This window comes from Triticum dicoccoides, chromosome 3B, assembly GCF_002162155.2.
Source record: "Triticum dicoccoides isolate Atlit2015 ecotype Zavitan chromosome 3B, WEW_v2.0, whole genome shotgun sequence".
NCBI classification, from domain to species: Eukaryota; Viridiplantae; Streptophyta; class Magnoliopsida; order Poales; family Poaceae; genus Triticum; species Triticum dicoccoides.
The window spans coordinates 853,772,977-853,792,321 of record NC_041385.1 but is presented as its reverse complement, the minus strand read 5'-3'; the positions used below and the strand labels follow the sequence as shown (position 1 = coordinate 853,792,321).

General features: G+C 46.6%; 1 protein-coding gene across 1 annotated transcript; it reads right to left on the bottom strand.

Moving 5' to 3' along the window:
• Positions 1–804: 804 nt before the first annotated feature.
• On the bottom strand, positions 805–4,444 carry LOC119278959 (protein FIZZY-RELATED 3-like). Its single transcript, XM_037560358.1, has 9 exons — positions 3,755–4,444; positions 3,528–3,650; positions 3,345–3,449; positions 2,526–2,705; positions 2,121–2,378; positions 1,900–2,001; positions 1,457–1,519; positions 1,301–1,369; positions 805–1,185 (listed from the first exon to the last, which is right to left on the bottom strand). Exons 1-9 carry the CDS (start codon positions 4,256–4,258, stop codon positions 1,132–1,134), a joined length of 1,458 nt encoding a protein of 485 aa, XP_037416255.1. The 5' UTR covers positions 4,259–4,444; the 3' UTR covers positions 805–1,131.
• Positions 4,445–19,345: the final 14,901 nt, after the last annotated feature.

Sequence of the window (19,345 nt, the reverse complement as noted above, 5' to 3'; positions counted from 1 at the left end):
TGTGGCTGGAGAGGGGGCGTCGCACCAAAATGCCATGACGCACGTCAAAAAACATGCCATTTCAAAATTTCGTCACAATTTGGCTCCTTTTGATGACATGCTTTGTCACAACTTCTTAGCCCTCTTGATCTGGAAAGAAGATCCGAACATTTCATCAACCTTGTGTCAGGAATGAACAAGCACCACCATCTGATGAATTGTAAACCCACGAAATTTCATACAAAATGTGCAATATGTATATGTTGTTAAGAAAACAAGGCGGAGGGACTCAGTAAGACTACTTGTGAAGAGTTTGCTACTGGCTGGCTGGCTTGCAATCAACAAGATTGGGTAGGTAATTTTTCCCTGGAAGTCTATCTTGATCACAGTGGGAGAGCCTAGAGCTTGGATGATGTGTTTGAATTCCTGTGTCTGAGTTACCTCCTGTGTTATGTCCTACATAGGCCTACAGCTACAGAGTCTATGAACTTAATGTACAGCCTGAGGCAGAGATACAGCATGAGCCTGCTCAGAATGTACTCCCTCCGTTCCAAAATAGATGACCCAACTTTGTACTATCATTTACTCCCTCCGTCCCAAAATACTTGTCATCAAAATAGATAGAAAGAGATGTATCTAGAACTAAAATACATCTAGATCCATCCCCTTTTATCCATTTTGATGACAAGTATTTCTGGACGGAGGGAGTATTTTGGAACGGAGGGAGTAGAACCTAAATCCAAAGCAGAGGAGACCAGTTGCCAATGAAACAAGAACAAGGCAGAGTGCTAAGGCACAAACAGTTGCTGCAACAAGAACAAGACATGGCCTCACAAGTTTGAGCTATATATCATCTCCAGGTCTGAGTACAAACACAAGCACAATCACAACATTGTCTGATTTAAAAGTACATGGAGGCCCTGGTTGGTCTCCATTTCACTCTAACATTTTCTGTCGAACAAGACTTACAGCTGCAGAGTTTATGAGTTTCTACTACAACGAATGAGTTAAGTTAATGGGCAACGGATAATGGATCAGATCAGGCCACACGAAATGTACAGAATCACTCAAAAACTGCACAGGCAACAGAAATATGTTTGGCACAGTCACATATATATCTTCTTCTGCTTTGGTCGGCCCCTCTGCGACTTCTCACCGGATGTGGCTTCTTGAAAAAGAAAAGAGCCCAGCATCACGGGCGGGAGCCTGAATGAGTGTAAGCAAAGTGGTGGCACAAGTCAGAAGTAGTTAAAAGGTTCATGTTCTAAAACAAACAAAATGGCACGCATTGAAATGATTCCGGGTCTTCAAGGAGGCCTACCTGCGCTTTCATGGAAGGGAAAATGTTCCAGAATCTAAGAGTTTCGTCGCCAGCTCCTGTTACTATTGTCTGTACAAAATGGAAGGACGTGTCACATTCCCATATTCGCAATGTTCCTAGGCAGGGTGATATTTGATTCTGAATAATGGGATTTACCTGTCCATCGGGGGACGTTGCGAGGTAAAGCACACGCAGCGTGTGTCCGGTAAGAGTCGCAACCTGTTGTTCAAAGTTCTATGGTCAGTAACTGAGGCTGTCATTGAAGTAGTGCACTGATGTACACTTCTCCCCACGAACATTTGCATAGTATCAAAAGTAAGCTCAGCATGAAGTGCTACAGATATTAAAAGTTTGAAGCATTCAGTGACTAAAGCAACTGTTATAGCTCTGACAGATTAAAAAAGTTTGAAGCATTCAGTAACTAAAGCAACTGTTATAGCGCCGACAGGTTAAAAAAGGGTTGTCCAGAAGCAAGCCAAGAGAATGCACAGTTAACTTGCAGAATGAATTATTTGCAGAGGGTTTCTCCAGCTAATATATCCGTGAACCAGTTTACAAATATCTTAATATTGAACGATTCACCAAATTCGTAAGCTTACCTTTGACATAGATGGATACTTCCACACCATTATTTGGTTTTGGGAGTACCCATGGGTACTCACAAGCTCATTCACATTCTTGCACCAGGCAAGGTTACAAACCTGCAACAGAAAGCGGCAATAAGTACAACAACACACATTTATTTAGAGCAACATACATCAAAGAGATAGGTCTTGTCCAGAACTTATATAGGTCTTGTCCAGAACTATATAGAACTTGCCTGGCTGCCTGTGTCAATTGAGTTGAGCATATTTCCATTAGCGGTGTTCCAGAACTTGATACACCTATCAGCCGTCCCGCCTCCTGACGCCACCAGGCTGTGCTGGTGGGGTGACCATGTTATCGCTTTAACCGCGGCGGTATGTTCTGTCAGTCGCAGCACCGGCTGCTGCGACCGCTGGTTCCATACTAGAAGCTGGTTGTCATTTCCACCAGACGCAAGCTCGCGGTCGTCGTGCGACCATTTAAGCCCACAGACCTGGAAAGAAAGATTCGTCATCAACTCAAATTCAGGAAGTGCTTAAGAAATCCAAGTGTTACACGGGATCGGGATGCTTTGTAATGCGTGCGCAAGTGAGTTGATTATTGTGCAGGGATGTTATGCCTGTGGAAGAAGAAGTCTCACCTCTGATCTGTGGCCAGAAAATTTGCTGATGTAGTCAGTGGGGACACGGATGTCATGCTGCAATATGTTCTTGTCCCTGCTGCCAGAGGACAAGATGGTTGAGTTCCAAGCTAGCACCCCCGCCCGGGTCTGGTGTCCTCCCATGTTCCTAATCCGCTTACAGCGAGAGCTATCCCAAATCTGCCAGAAAAATACACACAGTTATACCTCATGTTCTTGCACAAAAGATTGATTACAGAGTGTTTGCTGAAACTCTTAAGCTAACTCAAGTGGAAAACAGTTTGAAAGAAAGTGCAGACAGTTATACGGCCATGTTCTTGACACACAAGATTGATTACATCTACTTCAGAGTGTTTGCTGAAGCTCTTATAAGCTAACTCAGTGGAAAACAGTTTGAAAGTGCAGACAGTTATACGTCATGTTCTTGACACACAAGATTGATCACATCTACTTCAGAGTGTTTGCTGAAACTCTTAAGCAACTTGCTCAAGTGGAAAATAGTCTGAAAGTGCAGACAGAGATGTCACATCTGAATCAAATCAAATCAAATCAGCCTTCCATACTGATCTTAGATGTGTATGTGCTACAGTAAAACAAGCAAACAGCTCTGTGTTGTGATGTACTACTAGAAATATACTTGAAGCAAATAAAACAAATAATTTTCCAATGTTCTAATCTTGTGTGCTGTGAGATTTTCTTCCAATGTGCATCAGTGATATCAATTTTGCGAAGTCGCGAACCAAACAGTTCAGAGTCCTACGACTTATCTGGACTACATTGTGAGATTTTGTTGCAATGTGCATCGGCTGAAGATTATACCTGGACGTCTCCAAGGCTGGTGCCGACGGCGAGGTAGGAGCCCTCGCGCGTCCAGTGCACGGCGCAGACGCTGTCTCTCGGCCCCAGATCGCACAGCTTGGTCACCTGGATGACGGTGCCATTAGCAATCTGACTTGTGCCCTGATCCATGGATGCAGGAAAGAAAGAAAGAAAGAAACGCACCTTGCTGCTGGATGCGGACCAGAGGTAGACGCAGGTGCCGAGGCCGACGGCGAGCATGTTCTGCGACGACCAGTCGACGAGGTTCAGGTAGAAGTCGTCCTGCAGGGACGGCGCGTCCAGCACCTGCACGCCGGCGACGACCACACACCAGTTAGTAGTAGATCGGAGATCTGAGAATTCGGTGCGCGCGAGGTGTTTGTAGGAATGGGCGGGCGGGCGGATCGAACCTTGTGGGGCGTCTTGGGGACCTTGCGGGGCGCCTTCTTGGGGGTGGGGGAGCCGGCGCCGCCGGCGCAGTCCAGCTTCTCGGCGAAGGGGGAGGAGGGCGCGGAGGAGCGGTCCGTCTTGAAGCGGAAGAGGTTGTTGGAGCCGGGGGAGTCCTGCCTGTCGCCGCCGGGGGAGGCGTCGCCCCCGAAGAGCTCGGCGCGGAGGAGGCGCGAGTAGGCGCTGCCGTCGTCCCGGGACCCGGAGCCGGGGGAGGGGCGGTCGGCGAGCGCGAAGTTGTGGAGGCGGGAGGAGGTCCGGCAGGGGATGAAGCGGTCGCTGTAGGTGACCTTGGACGGCGACGGCGTCTTGGGGATCTCGAGCAGGCGCGCCACGGAGGAGGAGGACGAGGCCGGGGAGGAGGCGTCCAGGCGGAGCGACCCCGCCATCCCCGCCGGCACGTTCAGCCGCCCCGGCTTGGCCCCCGCCCCCGCCCCCGCGGACGCGCCGGACGCCGCCGCCGCCATGGTGACCGGACCGATCTGCGCTGTAGCCTAGCCTCTCCCGCTCCGCCGCTGGACCCAGCCGCCGACCAAGAAGCCGGCTTTGGGTGGGGTGTGACCGGCGGCGAGCGGTGGGTGGGTGGCGGCGGCGAGATCGGTGGCGATGGCGATGGCGATGGGGATGGGGCTGCAACGGTAACCTGGGGGTGGGGTGGGGTGGGGGGGAGCGGCACGCGCTGGGCGTATTATACCTGGCCTTTTTCTAATGTGGGCGGCGAGCTGTGTCTGCGCCGGCGAGGCAGAGTAGCCGTTGCCCGCTGACGCCGACACGCGGGGCCCGCCCTACGCTCCCCCCGTGCGGATATGCTCGTCGCAGACAAGCCTCCACCGGATGCCATCTTTGCACATCAATTTTGGAGCGATCTTGTCTTCCTTCCACCACAAGATTTGATCTTGTGCCAATCTTTCCAGATCAAAAGGGCTTGGTTTTGACAAAATCTGTTGCCAAAAGAGCTAGGTTGTTGTGAAATTTGAAAATGGCCTGCGCGCGCACGGTGCGCGCGCGTGCGGGATTATTGCGCGGCGGCCCCTCTCCCGCCGCATCCTCCCCCCTCCCGCGCCGCCGTGCGGTTTTGGCGCGCCACCTACTCTCCCGCCAACCCTTCATCTGCCTCGCACTGTGTGGTGGGATTTTGGCGTGCCGCCCACGCTTCCGCCCGCCCATGCTTCCGCCTCCCCTCCACACACGCGACGCCCAGACTTCCATCACCCTCTGTCCCCGCATGATCTAACGGTATCGGACACCTTTGTAATGGTACCGACCGGACATTCCTTATGTTGGTCGTTTGAGTACACTTTCCAACAATAATGGTATCTACGCACACAGACTGTATTCGTTCTTCACGGAAAACGATAAATTTACTCCCAAACATTCAAATTTGTCTTCGCCATGCCCGACACAATCGATATGCCCATATTTGTACACCAGTTAATGATATCTCTAGGCGGAGACAAAAGTACACTTGCCAGCGGAGCAGAGTAGTCTTTGTCGTTGTCATTGGCGCTGACAAGCAGGGCTCCCATGTGGATCATCACATAGAAAGACAACGTTTGCGCCATGTGTGTTCCTTCCAACACAAGATTCAATGAGATTGCAATCTTTCCACATCAAACAACACAAGATTTGATCCTCTAGTGATCTTTCCATATCAAAAGGGGTAGGTTTTGACAAAACCTGCTATTAAAAGAGCTAGGCTGTGATGAATTTTGAAAATGGCTACAGCGGGACGGTGCACGCGTGGGGGGTTATGGGGTGATAACACCTCTCCGGCCACAACCTTCCCCACCCCCCTCGTCCGCCGTGGAGTTTTGGCGCGCCACCTAGTCTCCCGCCAACCTTCCACCTGCCTCACACCGTGTCGTGGGATTTGGCACAGTGCCTATGCTTCCGCCAACCTCTGTCCCTGCATGATGTAATAGTATTAGACTCCTTTGTAATGGTACCGACCAGACATTCCTTATGTTGGTTGTTTGAGTATAGTTTCCAAAAATAATGGTATCGACACACATGGGCTATATTAATTCTTCATGGAAACGACAAAAAATACTCGCAAACATCCAGGTTTTTCTTCATCATGCCCGACACAATCGATATGCCCATATTTGTGCATCAGTTAATGATATCTCTAAGCGGAGTCAAAAGTACACTTTCCGGCGGAGCAAAGTAGCCGTTGTCGTTGTCGTTGGCACCGACACGCAGGGCCCCCATGGGGATCATTACACATGCACAGACAACATGTGTGCCTTGTGTATTCCTTCTAACACAAGCTTCGATGAGATTGTAATCCTTCCACATCAAACAACACAAGATTTCATCATCTAGTGATCTTTCTAGATCAAAAGGGGTAGGTTTTGCCCAAATCTGTTTCTGTGATCAAATTTGAAAATGACTACATCGGGATGGTGCGCGCGTGGAGGATTATGGGACGATAACACCTCTCCCACAACAAACTTCCCCATCCCCCATCACGCCGTCGTGGGGTTTTGGCACGCCACCCACTCTCCCGCCAATCCTCCATCCACCTCACACCGTGTCGTGGGATTTTAGCGCAATGCCCACGCTTCCGCCACCCCTCCATCCACACTGTATAGTGGGATTCTGGCACAACGCCCATGCTTCTGCGACCCTTTATCCCCACATGATCTAACGACATCAGACTCCTTCGAGTTGTAAGGGTACTGACTGAACATTCCTTATGTTGGCTGTTTGAGTCAAGTTTCCAAAAATAACGGTATCGGCGCACGCGAACTATATTAATTCTTCACGAGAAACGGCAAAATTTACTCCCTGGCGTCCAGATTTGTCTTTGCCGTGCCCGACAAAATCCATATGCCCATTTTGTACACCAAGCATAGACAAAGGTACATTTGTCGGCGTAGCAGAGTAGCCGTTGCCGCTGATGCTAACATGTGGGGCTCTGTGTGGATCATCACATATGCGTGTGCAGATTGTTCCTTCCAACACAAGCTTTGAAGGGATTGCAATCTTTCCACATCAAACAACACAAGATTTGATCCCATAGTGATCTTTCTAGAATAAAAGTGGTAGGTTTTGACAAAATATGTTATCAAAAGAGCTAGGTTGTGATCAGTGGCAGACCTGGCCCACTGGGCCAGGGTGGGCCAACAGTGCAACTTACATATAAATTATTTACTTTCTTCAAAAAAATTGGCCTCTCTATAGAATAAAGGTTATTTCCCAATACCAGGATGGGTCGTGGCCCAACCCATCAACCCTCTATACCTCCGCCATTGGCTGTGATAAATTTTTGAAAATGGCTACGGTGAGATGGCACACATGGGGGAAGCATTGCCGCCACGAACCCTCTCCTGCCACAACCCCTCCCCCTCCAACATCAATGTGGCGTTTTGGTGTAGACGCTGTGTCCAGCCCTCCCCCTCCCCCTCCTATACCGTGTGATCTAATGACAATGGACCCCTTCCGTTGTAATGGTATCAAACGGACATTTTTTACGTTGGTTATTTGAGTAGAGTTGCTACAAATAACGGTATTCACATGCACTACAAAGGAAATACTTACTCCCTGATGTCCAGATTTGTCTCTGCCGTGTGCTACACAATCGATATGCCTATTTGTGCACCAATTAATGATATCTCTAAGCGGAGACAAACTAGACTTGTTTCGTCACATCAATCAAAAAACGAAAGGTCCTCGGTGTTGTGCAATTGGCTCCACATAAAAATAGATTAATAAAGCTAACTTGTGACAAAAACTTACTACAAAAGAGGTTAAGTTGTGATAACATTGGGAACTAACTACACCTTTGACAAAGTCTATTATCAAAAATGCTAAGTTGTGATTAAATTTGAAAATAGGGATGGCATAAGCAGGGGATTTTGGCATGACGACCCCTCTCACGCCACAGCTTCCCCCCTCCTGAGTTGACGTTGGCTTTTGGCGCGACGCCCACGTTCTTGATGCAGACCCTCCTCCCTCCCACATTGCACTGCGACAGTTTGGCACGACACCCACGCTTTTGACAACACCCCGCCTCCCTCTATTCTAGCGTGACCTAACGACATTGGACTCCTTCGAGTGTAACGGTATCGAATGTATATTTATTAAGTTGGTTGTTTGGTTATAGTTTCTACAAATAACGGTATCGGCAATTAATTATTTACCGATGACAACAACAATTACTCCCTAATGTCTAGATTTGTCGTCTCCATGCCCGACGCAATCGGTATGCCTATCTGACTAATGATATCTCCATGCGGAGACAAAAGTAGACTTCCTTCATCACGTCAGTCAAAGGAGAACCATACCATGAAAATAAAGGGGGAAATATGCTTGTTATTTTGCAATAGACTGCACAACAAAATAGAATTAAAAAAATGCTCACTCATGAAAGTTTTTGTTCACAATAGAGGCTAAGTTGTGATGAAATTTCAAAGTAAATACACTTGGACATTGTGCCTGCCCTCCCCCCCCGCCCCCCCCCACCCAAAAAAAACTTCTCTTCCTGCGCAACTAGGTTTTGGGTAGAGTTTATACAAATAACTGTATCTCTAAAGGTTGAGTGGTCACAAGAATTATTGTAAAAAGGGGTGCGCGAGCACTACTTTAATTTTCTTTCCTTCGTTTGGATTATTCGTTCTCCTTCCTCCTCTGCCTCCTTCAATTTAGGTCTAGTACCATCCTCCTCCCCTAGAACTAAACGGCCCCGACTATGTCTAGTTGAGGCACCGCCCTACCATGGTCGGTTGTACCTCTGAAAATGTGCATGGTCCCAAGATAGCACTTTTGGCTCCCCATGTTCCACCAACCTCCTCTGCCCTTCCCATTCTTGTCGCTCTTCATCCAGCTTCCTCTCCCCTATATAACTACATGTTGGGTATAATTCGTATATTTTAAAATTGATGTACAAGATCACTATATATGTGTGTTCTTTACAGAGAGATAAAATTTACTACGGGGTGTTCAAATTTGTCTGTGCAACGTGACAAAGTCCATATGGTTGTATTTATATACCAATTAATATAATTTTCTAAACATAAACAAAAACAGATTAGCTTAATAATTAGATTATGTCATTTTTTCTATGCATTTCCTTATTCACGAGAAACGAGCTTGTTTCTTCTAGCACAAGCTCGAAATGCATGTAATCTTCCCATATTGAAAGGGATAACCTTTGACCAAATATGTTACCAGAAAATAATTGTCTGATGTAACTAAATATTAAAATTGACAGCGCCGTGGACATCACACTTTATTTTGCTTGCTCGGATCCGGACCTTCCCGTCTATAGCCCCCTCCCCTACTCCGGTCATCCATAAATAATCTCATCCTCCTCCTGCACTAGATCCCAATGACGCCATGACTAGTCGGCGCGCCGTTCTGCCACAACCCTCTACGCCCCATTGAAATGTTAGGCTATCAAGATGACCCTTCGGCTCCCTTGCTCCTCCATTCCCCCTTCTCGCTTCCCATTCAGCCGGTGGACAATTATTTGGCAGATTATCCTATTAAATTTTCTATAAATAAGCATGCTACAACATGTATCACCGTAAAAATTAGTGTATACGTTCACTATATATGTGCATTATTTATAAAAAGGGTTAAATTTTACCCTAGGGTATTCAAATTTGTTTGTGTCGTGTGTGGCATAGTCCGCAAAACCATATACACCGGTTCATATTATTTCTAAATATAGACAAATGTAAAACATATCTTATTACCATTTGGGGAGCAGGGTGGGGCGCCGGGTGAGGAAAAGTGGGGACCTATCCTGGGGTGGGGGCCGAAGAGCTCGACATGGAGGAGGCACGAGGAGGGAGTGTTGGAAGTGGAGTCCTTAGAGTTGGGCGAGGGCGGTCAGCGAGCCCGAAGTTGTGGAGGCACGGGGAGTGGCAGGGGGTGAAGCAGTTTGTTGTAGGTGGTCATGTATGGGGACGTTGTCTTGCGGATCTTGGGTAGGCGTGAGTGTGTGACACCGACGCGACAGAGGAGGAGGCTGGGGAAGCTACGATCATGTTCATCCACAATGGCTTGGCCGCTCGATGCACCTGTCACTGCTAGCTACCATGGGTGCAAAATCAATCTTGATTCTGGCCTTTGCCAGCAGCTGCTCCACTCAACCGCTCACATGGTACCACAACTGGCCCCTTCGTGTAGAATATGCCATTTTCTCCTGTGCGGGCGGTGATGAAACAGATGGACGAACAAGGAGGAGTTTGCAAAAGTCATTTGCTTGGATTGGAGTGCTTTGTTGTACTACCCGCCATTTTGTACGAGCTCTATTATTGCAGAGGAGTATAATAGTCAATTTTGTTGACATCAATATGTGGTTCCTGTCGGTGTCAAAACCGGCAGATCTCCGGTAGGGGGTCCCGAACTGTGTGTCTAAGCCTAATGGTAACAGGAGGCGGGGGACACAATGTTTACCCAGGTTCGGGCCCTCTCGATGGAGGTAATACCCTACTTCCTGCTTGATTGATCTTGATGATATGAGTATTACAAGAGTTGATCTAACACGAGATCGTAGAGGCTAAACCCTAGAAGCTAGCCTATGATTATGATTGTTCATGTCCTACGGACTAAACCCTCCGATTTATGTAGACACCGGAGGGAGCTAGGGTTACACAGAGTCGGTTATAGAGAAAGGAATCTTCATATCCGAATCACCAAGCTTGCCTTCCACGCAAAGGAGAGTCCCATCCGGACACGGGACGAAGTCTTCTATCTTGTATCCTCATAGCCCAACAGTCCGGCATATGCATATAGTCCGGCTGTCCGAGGACCCCTTAATCCAGGACTCCCTCAGTAGCCCCTGAACCAGGCTTCAATGACGATGAGTCTGGCGCGCAGATTGTCTTCGACATTGCAAGGCGGGTTCCTTCTCTGAATACTCCAAAGTAGATCTTGAACACAAGAATCGTGTCCAGCTCTGCAAAATAAATTTCATATACTACCGTGGAGAACATAATGTTTTCACGAGTCCAATCCGCTGACAGCTTTTATGACACGGCATTACATCTTTATCCCGCCATTGTTTTTCCGGCCTGCTGCGTCACGCTTTACGAGGTGGTTTTATTGGCATATCTTGCCAAAACGGAGATCATGTCCCCTTATTACGGGATTCTCATCAACACGGGCGTGGGTAAACCAACCGTTCTGTTGGTATGATTCCTTGGGAATAGGCATATTTTAAGGCCACGTAGGGGATGTTTGATATTCGTCACCCCTATAAAGAGGCCAGGACCTGTCCTTTTTTCCTCTACTCCAGCCCCTCCCTCCCCTCTACCTCGAGTTCCAACACCCAAGAGTCAATCCGATCGCTTCGAGCATCCAGCCATGTCCGAACACAACCTTCAAGGCTGGTGGATGGCTTCTTCTCTCACAGAGGAAGACATCTCGAAGCTCAGGGAGGCAAGATATTTGACTGCGGAGATTTACCACAGGCTTCCCGCTCAAGCGCAGGTTATTCCTACTCCCAGATCCAATGAGAGGGTCGTGTTCATCTCGCACTTCCTCCGAGGGCTTGGTTTTGCACTCCATCCATTCGTCAGAGGGGTCATGTTTTATTACATACTAGATTTCCACGATCTAGCCCCAGACTCCCTTGTCCACATCTCGGCGTTTATTACCACATGCGAGGCTTTCCTCCGTATTTCCCCACACTTCGGCTTATGGCTCAAGACTTTCGAAGTGAAACCGAAGATAATCAACGGGGAACAAGCAGAGTGTGGAGGTGCTTTAATAAGCAAGCTTACCAACTCCACTTGGCTAAAGGGCTCCTTTGCAGAATCTTCTGATTTATGGCAATGAGAGTGGTTTTACATCACCGAGCCCTGTAGTACAAAGAGGGTTGCCACTTCTGTGTTTCGATCTGGCCCTCCGCCATGGCTCGCATCGTGGATCAATAATGGGCTGGACTGGGGATCTACGGATGAAGTATAGACACTGCAAAGCCGCATCTCAAACCTTATCGAGAAGGACACCGGTCTCATGGATGTAATCCAAGTAATGCTAGTCCGCCGGATCCTACTATTGGGGAACGTAGTAATAATTCAAAATTTTCCTACATGTCACCAAGATCAATATAGGAGATACTAGCAACGAGAGAGAGAGGGAGTGCATCTTCATAGCCTTGAAGATCGCTAAGCGGAAGTGTTACTAGAACGCGGTTGATGGAGTCGTACTCGCGGCGATTCAAATCGCGGAAGATCCGATCTAGTGCCGAACGGACGGCGCCTCCGCGTTCAACACACGTACAGCCCGGGGACGTCTCCTCCTTCTTGATCCAGCAAGGAGAGAGGAGAAGTTGAGGGAGAGCTCCGGCAGCATAATGGCGTGGTGGTGGAGCTTGCAGTTCTCCGGCAGGGCTTCGCCAAGCACTACGGAGGAGGAGGTGGTGTTGGAGAGGGGGAGGGCAGCGCCAGGGGCAAGCGGTCCAGCTCCCATGCGCCTCCCCACTATATATAGGGGTGGAGGGGGCTGCTTTCTTGCCCTCCAAGTCCATTGGGGCATTGGCAAAGGTGGGAGGAAAGAAATCCCATCATTTCCTTTCCCGACTGATTGTTATCCCCCCTTTATAGGGATCTTGATCTTATCCCTTCGGGATATGATCTTATTCCTTCTAAGGGGGGATCTTGGTGCACCTTGACCACGGGTGTGGGGCCTTGCCCCACTACCCACGTTCATGTGGGCCACCCATGCAGGTGGGCCCCACTCCGGAACCTTCTAGAACCTTCCTGGTACAATACCAAAAAATCTCGAACATTTTCCGGTAGCCAAAATAGGACTTCCCATATATAAATCTTTACCTCCGGACCATTCCGGAACTCCTCATGACGTCCGGGATCTCATCTGGGACTCCGAACAACATTCGGTAACTGCACACTAATTCCCATAACAACTCTAGCATCACCGAACCTTAAGTGTGTAGACCCTACGGGTTCGGGAATCATGCAGACATGACCCAGACAGCTCTCTGGCCAATAACCAACAGCGGGATCTGGATACCCATGTTGGATCCCACATGTTCCACGATGATCTCATCGGATGAACCACTATGTCGGGGATTCAATCAATCCCGTATACAATTCCCTTTGTCAATCAGTACGTTACTTGCCCGAGATTCAATCGTCGGTATCCCAATACCTCGTTCAATCTCGTTACCGACAAGTCACTTTACTCGTTCCGTCATGCGTGATCCCGTGACTAACTACTTAGTCACATTGAGCTCATTATGATGATGCATTACCGAGTGGGCCCAGAGATACCTCTCCATCACACGGAGTGACAAATCCCAGTCTCGATACGTGCCAACTCAACAGACACTTTCAGAGATACCCGTAGTGCACCTTTATAGCCACCCAGTTACGTTGTGACGTTTGGCACACCCAAAGCATTCCTACGGTATCCGGGAGTTGCACAATCTCATGGTCTAAGGAAATGATACTTGACATTAGAAAAGCTTTTAGCAAACGAACTACACGATCTTGTGTTATGCTTAGGATTGGGTCTTGTCCATCACATCATTCTCCTAATGATGTGACGCCGTTATTAATGACATCCAATGTCCATGGTCAGGAAACCATAACCATCTATTGATCAACGAGCTAGTCAACTAGAGGCTCACTAGGGACATGTTGTGGTCTATGTATTCACACATGTATTACAGTCTCCAGTTAATACAATTATAGCATGAACAATAGACAATTATCATGAACAAGGAAATATAATAATAACCATTTTATTATTGCCTCTAGGGCATATTCCCAGCAGTCTCCCACTTGAACTAGAGTCAATAATTTAGTTCACATCACTATGTGATTGTAATGAATCCAACACCCATTGGGTTTGATAATATCTCGCTTGTGAGAGAGGTTATTAGTCAACGGGTCTGAATCTTTCAGATCCGTGTGTGCTTTACAAATCTCTATGTCATCTCTTAGATGCAGCTACCACGCGCTATTTGGAACTATTCCAAATAACTGCTCTACTATACGAATCTGGTATACTACTTAGAGTCATACAGATTAGTGTCAAAGTTTGCATCGGCGTAACCCTTTACGACGAACTCTTTTACCACCTCCATAATCGAGAAAATTCCTTAGTCCACTAGTTACTAAGGATAACCTTGACCGCTGTCCTGTGATCCATTCCTGGATCACACTTGTACCCCTTGACTTACTCATGTCAAGGCACACTTTAGGTGCGGTACACAACATAGCATACTGTGGAGCCTACGTCTAAAGCATAGGGGACGACCTTCGTCCTTTCTCTCTCTTCTGCCTTGGTCAGGTCTTGAGTCTTACTCAATACTCACACCTCATAACACAACCAAGAACTCCTTCTTTGCCGATCTATTTTGAACTCCTTCAAAAACTTGTCACGGTGCGTACTCATTTGAAAGTACTATCAAGTGATTTTGATCTATACTTATAGATCTTGATGCTCAATGTTCAAGCAGCTTAATCCAGGTTTTCCGTTGAAAAACACTTTTCAAATAACCCTATATGCTTTCCAGAAATTCTACATCATTTCCGATCAACAATATGTCAACAACATATACTCATCAGAAATGATATAGTGCTCCCACTCACTTCTTTGGAAATACAAGTTTCTCATAAACTTTGTATAAACCCAAAATCTTTGATCATCTCATCAAAGCGTATATTCCAACTCTGAGATGCTTACTCCAGTCCTTAGAAGGATTGCTAGAGCTTTGCATACTTGTTAGCATCTTTTAGGATTGACAAAACCTTCTGGTTGTATCACATACAGCCTTTCCTCAAGAAAATCATTGAGGAAACAATGTTTTGACACGTCAGATGTCCTTAGTGTCAGGACTTAGTCGCGAGGCCAACGCATCTATGTGGTAGCTTGAGAGGGGTTGATCGGGATGAGAGACGCAACACGCAAGACAAGGATTTAGACAGCTTTGGGCCCCGGGAAACATCATCCGAAATAGCCCTACATGCTGTTTGAGGCTAGGTCTCATTATACTCATGAGGGAGTCACCGTAAACCGGCTCTCCTCTTTCTGTCTAGCCCTAGATCTTGTTCCCCCTTTGGGGAGCCCTGCCCCTCCTTATATAAGTTAGAGGGGCGGGTTACATGTGGAGTCCTAGTAGGACTAGCCTATCTTGTACTACAAGCCGGATACAAGTTCGGGTCTTGATTCCTTGTAAGGGAGATACTCCTCACGCCTTTCCTCTTAAGCCGGCCTATCATAACGTAAGACGGCCTTCTAGGACTTGAGCCTCCTGGCCTCCCGGGTCTTGTCGCTCCTCTGATCCGCTTGCCAGGTCACCCATAAGCCGCCAGGATCGGGCGGTCACTTAGTGTGCTGTCCAGTCAGGGCGGGTCATTAGTGAGTCGCCAAGTCCGGCCAGGTTATACTTCCGGCCGGGTTACACCGCGGGGTATATCCACGACATTAGCCCCCAAGTTTAGCTTGGATTTATCCATGGTAAACTTATGCTGCAAAATAAACACAAGAACAAATTTGACAGGTTGTGCTCTGGGTTAATAATTCTTGTAAACCGGCACCTGAACATCCTTAAGTCCTTGTCATTTCCTTCTTCTAGAAAATCCGGGTCAATAGACCAGCTTCACAATCAATTTGCTTGTAGAATAAATATTGTAAACAAATAATCCATTTGAGTCGGCTTCCAAAGTGCCGGCTTAAAAAATATTGGTCTTGAAATACTCATCTGATATTCTACCGGTTTGAAAATATAGAACTTGTCGAGTTATAATTTCCAAAATCTCCGGGTTATAAAAACTGATAATTCCTGGTCATGATTGTTTCCAATGCTGGTTCATGATTGTTGCCAATGCTGGTTCATGATTATTGATGACGCCGGCTATGATTGTTGCAGACACCGGGTCATAATGATTGGTGATGTCGGGTCAACCTGGTTTGCTCAAAACTGAAAATTGGAAGATATTTCTCCCTTATATCCATATTACCTGTAGCCCCCAAGTGTCGGGTTGTCATGCTTGCAGCAACCTGGGACTTGCAATTGCCTTATGCTCATAAAACTTCAACCAGTGTAGCCTCCAAGGGCCAGGTCATTATGCAATAATGAGCAGGGACTTTATAAATATGATCATGTAGATTTGAACAGCAACATGTAGCCCCCAAGGGCCGGCTCAGTAAGATAATATTGAGCTGGTACTTTATACATACTTCTTTGAAAAGAACATCATATAATGTAACCTCCATCATGGGGCGTGAACCCACGTCCACAAGGTTGAGAGCTTTGTGCTTTACCAACTGGGCAGTGGATCTCTTCAATAATAGATGAAAATTTGTATACCTTGATTTGTTGACAGGAGCAATTGGTAGCCCCCAAGGGCCGGCTCATTTAAAATGTGATGAGTCGGGTCTTCAATAAGTTGAGCAAAAATTGACTTTGCATTAGCCCCCAAGTGTCATGGTGCATGCTTGCAGCGACATGAGACTTGCATATTTGATATAACCTCAATTTGAATAATGTAGCCCCCAAGTGCCGGGTCATAAGCCTGCAGCGACTCGGTACTATTCCTTCCATTGTAGAATAAATCATATCCTTTGATAAAATAATAGCCATTGCACTAAAGTGACTTTGAGAACCTCAATAATACTGGTTATTGATAATCACAACAGAAATCCAGCCATGTTGGCTATTCAAGATTTGAATAATATAACCCGGTACGAAAACCTAATCATTCAATATCATCATAAAAATCCAGCTAGTTTTGGCTATTAAAAATTTGAATACCTCATCGGTTGATAAGTAAACCCGGAGTTTAAATACCCGGCGGCTCTTGGCTGATGACGACTTAATGCGCATTCATTGTAAGCCAGAATTTTTGTAACCCGGTGGCCTATAGCCCTTGAGAAAATCAATAATTGATACCCCTTTTGAGACACCAATTTCAGTGATGAGCTTGGACTAAAGCATTTATATAAGTCATAGTTCTGCAAATCCTGCAGAGAGTTTAGACAACATACGCCCTGGCGACTTAACGTCAAAAGCCAGGGCGGGTAACCACCCAAATGTAGTCTTATTATGCACACAAGTAGATGACAAGATCCCTATGATCCTTTGAATGATACCGTCGGTTTATGTGACCCGGGCAGTGAAGTTGATAACTCAACTCTGTAAAAGCCGGCACATAAGATATTTGTGACAACTCGAATACAATTAGTAAACCGTCCCAAAGGGGTTAAGCTAAAATTCGAATACGATCATATAGCCCCCAGTGGTGTTGGCTATGCCGATCAAAGTGGATATCGACAGCTATGTTCTCTTTGGTTCGAATACGACCTATGTTTGAACAGGAAAAAACCTCCAAATGACCACTGTGATATTGAATTTGTCCTGCCGGGTTATATGACATGTGTAATAAGGGTGATAACCCAATCCTTAGAAGCCAATGCTTCCATATAAATGATGGTTGTCATAAGCTGGCAACTTATAGTCAAAAGTCAAGCCGGTTAATCATAAAACACTTATATACATTTGAGATATAATCCCCAAAAGGTCTCAAGTTAAGTAATTGTAGCTACAATAAACTTTACCAGAGACAGAATAAAACTTTTTGAGGCTTCTGATTCGGATACGATCAGTAAACCGTTCCAAAGGGGTTAAGCTAAGATTCGAATACGATCATATAGCCCCCAGTGGCTTGGCGATGCCGATCAAGTGGGTATCGACAGCTATGTTCTCTTTGGTTCGAATACGACCTATGTTTGAATAGGAAGCCCCCAAGTGACCATGAGAGTTGTTTAACAACGCTGATTCGTATACGATCCACGTCGATTCCAAAAGGGGTTGAGCTATGATTCAGATACGATCAAGAAGCCCCCAAGTAGGTTCAACAGTTTGCTAATCAAAAGGGTATCGACAGCTATGTTCTCTTTGGTTCGAATACGACCTATGTTTGAACAGGAAGCCCCCAAATGACCGTATAAATTTTGGCATTGCGCCGATCAAGAGGGTATTGATAGCTATGCCCGACGAGCAGGAAGCCCCCAAGTGACCATAATAAGATAAGCCGTAAGGCAGGATACCCATGTTTTGAACCTTGCATCATGGCAGCAAGTTCTCTTTGGCAACCTTTACTTTGTCTGAAAACTCGAACTTTGTGAGAGATTAATTCTTTTTGAACCGGAACTTTAAGCCGGATTTGAAAGCTTCAAAAATTTGTGAGGGACAAATTTACCTTGAGCCGGATTTTGAACCGGATTTGAGAGCTTCAATGCTTTGTGGGAGAAAGATGTCTCTTGAGCCGGATTTTAAACCAGCGTCCTTATTTTGAGCCAGAAATCTTCTGACGGCTTTTAAATTTTCATCGATCTAGCAGTAATCTTCGGGGCCGGGTTATTTTCCCTTCAACGATCTTGAATTTATTTAAACCGGCTAATTTTGCCGAGTCATATCATTGCAGCCCCCCGAATCTCAAGACGACTTGAGGAGTTGGCTTGAGATTCTCCATAATTAACGGTGATATAAACCGGTTTGAATCCTGCATGGGACAACTTGCAAACCAAAGTAATTGCTCTTTTGAAGAAAACAATATGTAATATAAAATATATTGGTAAGTTGTCCTCCTTGTTGTAAGCCGGCGTGGTCATAAGAGACGGCCACGATGTTGTAAGCCGGCAGGGTCGTGAGAGACGGCCACGGCGTAGTAAGCCGGTGCGGGAGTCCGTTGAGTAACGACGACCACCTGTGCCAAAAGATGTTGGCGTGTCTCCACCTCCGCGTATAATATCACTTTTTGTCATAAATAAAATCCCTGCATAAACAATATTGCAGACCTAGGCAAAGATAAACTTGTTTTTTGACAAAAACAACATGTGATAATAAAACAAACTTGGATGGATATCACCTGATTTGTTTAGTCTGAAAATAATTCGCCATGAAACTGATGATTCCTAGGTAACACCGAAATCCCTCACGGGTGAATCGGCCGCGGGAACAAACCGATAAACCGGCCATGGCATTTGTAAGCCGGTGTGGACGAGCAAGTTGTCATCCACGTTGTAATCCGGCGAGGACGCATGAACTGGCCACGAGGACAGACGGGCGAGTCGTCCGTGGTGTTGTAAGGTGGCGCTGACGGGCGAGCCGGTCGGCGCGTTTGACGTAAACCGGACCGCAGAGGCGATGGCTGTATATAAAAACACTAGGCAAAGTGGTTATTTTCAAAAAATTAATAAATATTGATAAAAGTAAACCGGATGGATATCACCTGCTATTTTTTGCCGGATGCTGGCGCCGGATAATGCATAGTGCCGCTTTTGTTTTTTTTTTTGACAAAAGAGTTAATTGGTTCTGTGTCTTCTAGTGCCTGAGCTCTCCATATAACCCGGCCGGCACTTTTTGAGCCGGAATTCTTGGAACCAGAACTTCTTGATAATCCGGCAGGAACCTTCGATAACCCGAAACATTTTAAACCGGAACCTCTTGATAATCTGGCCGAAACTTTTGATAATCCGAAACTTTTGAACCGGAACCTCTTGATAATCCGGAACTTTTGAACCGGAAACTCTCGGCGATTCGGCTGGAACCCTTCGGCGATTCAAAC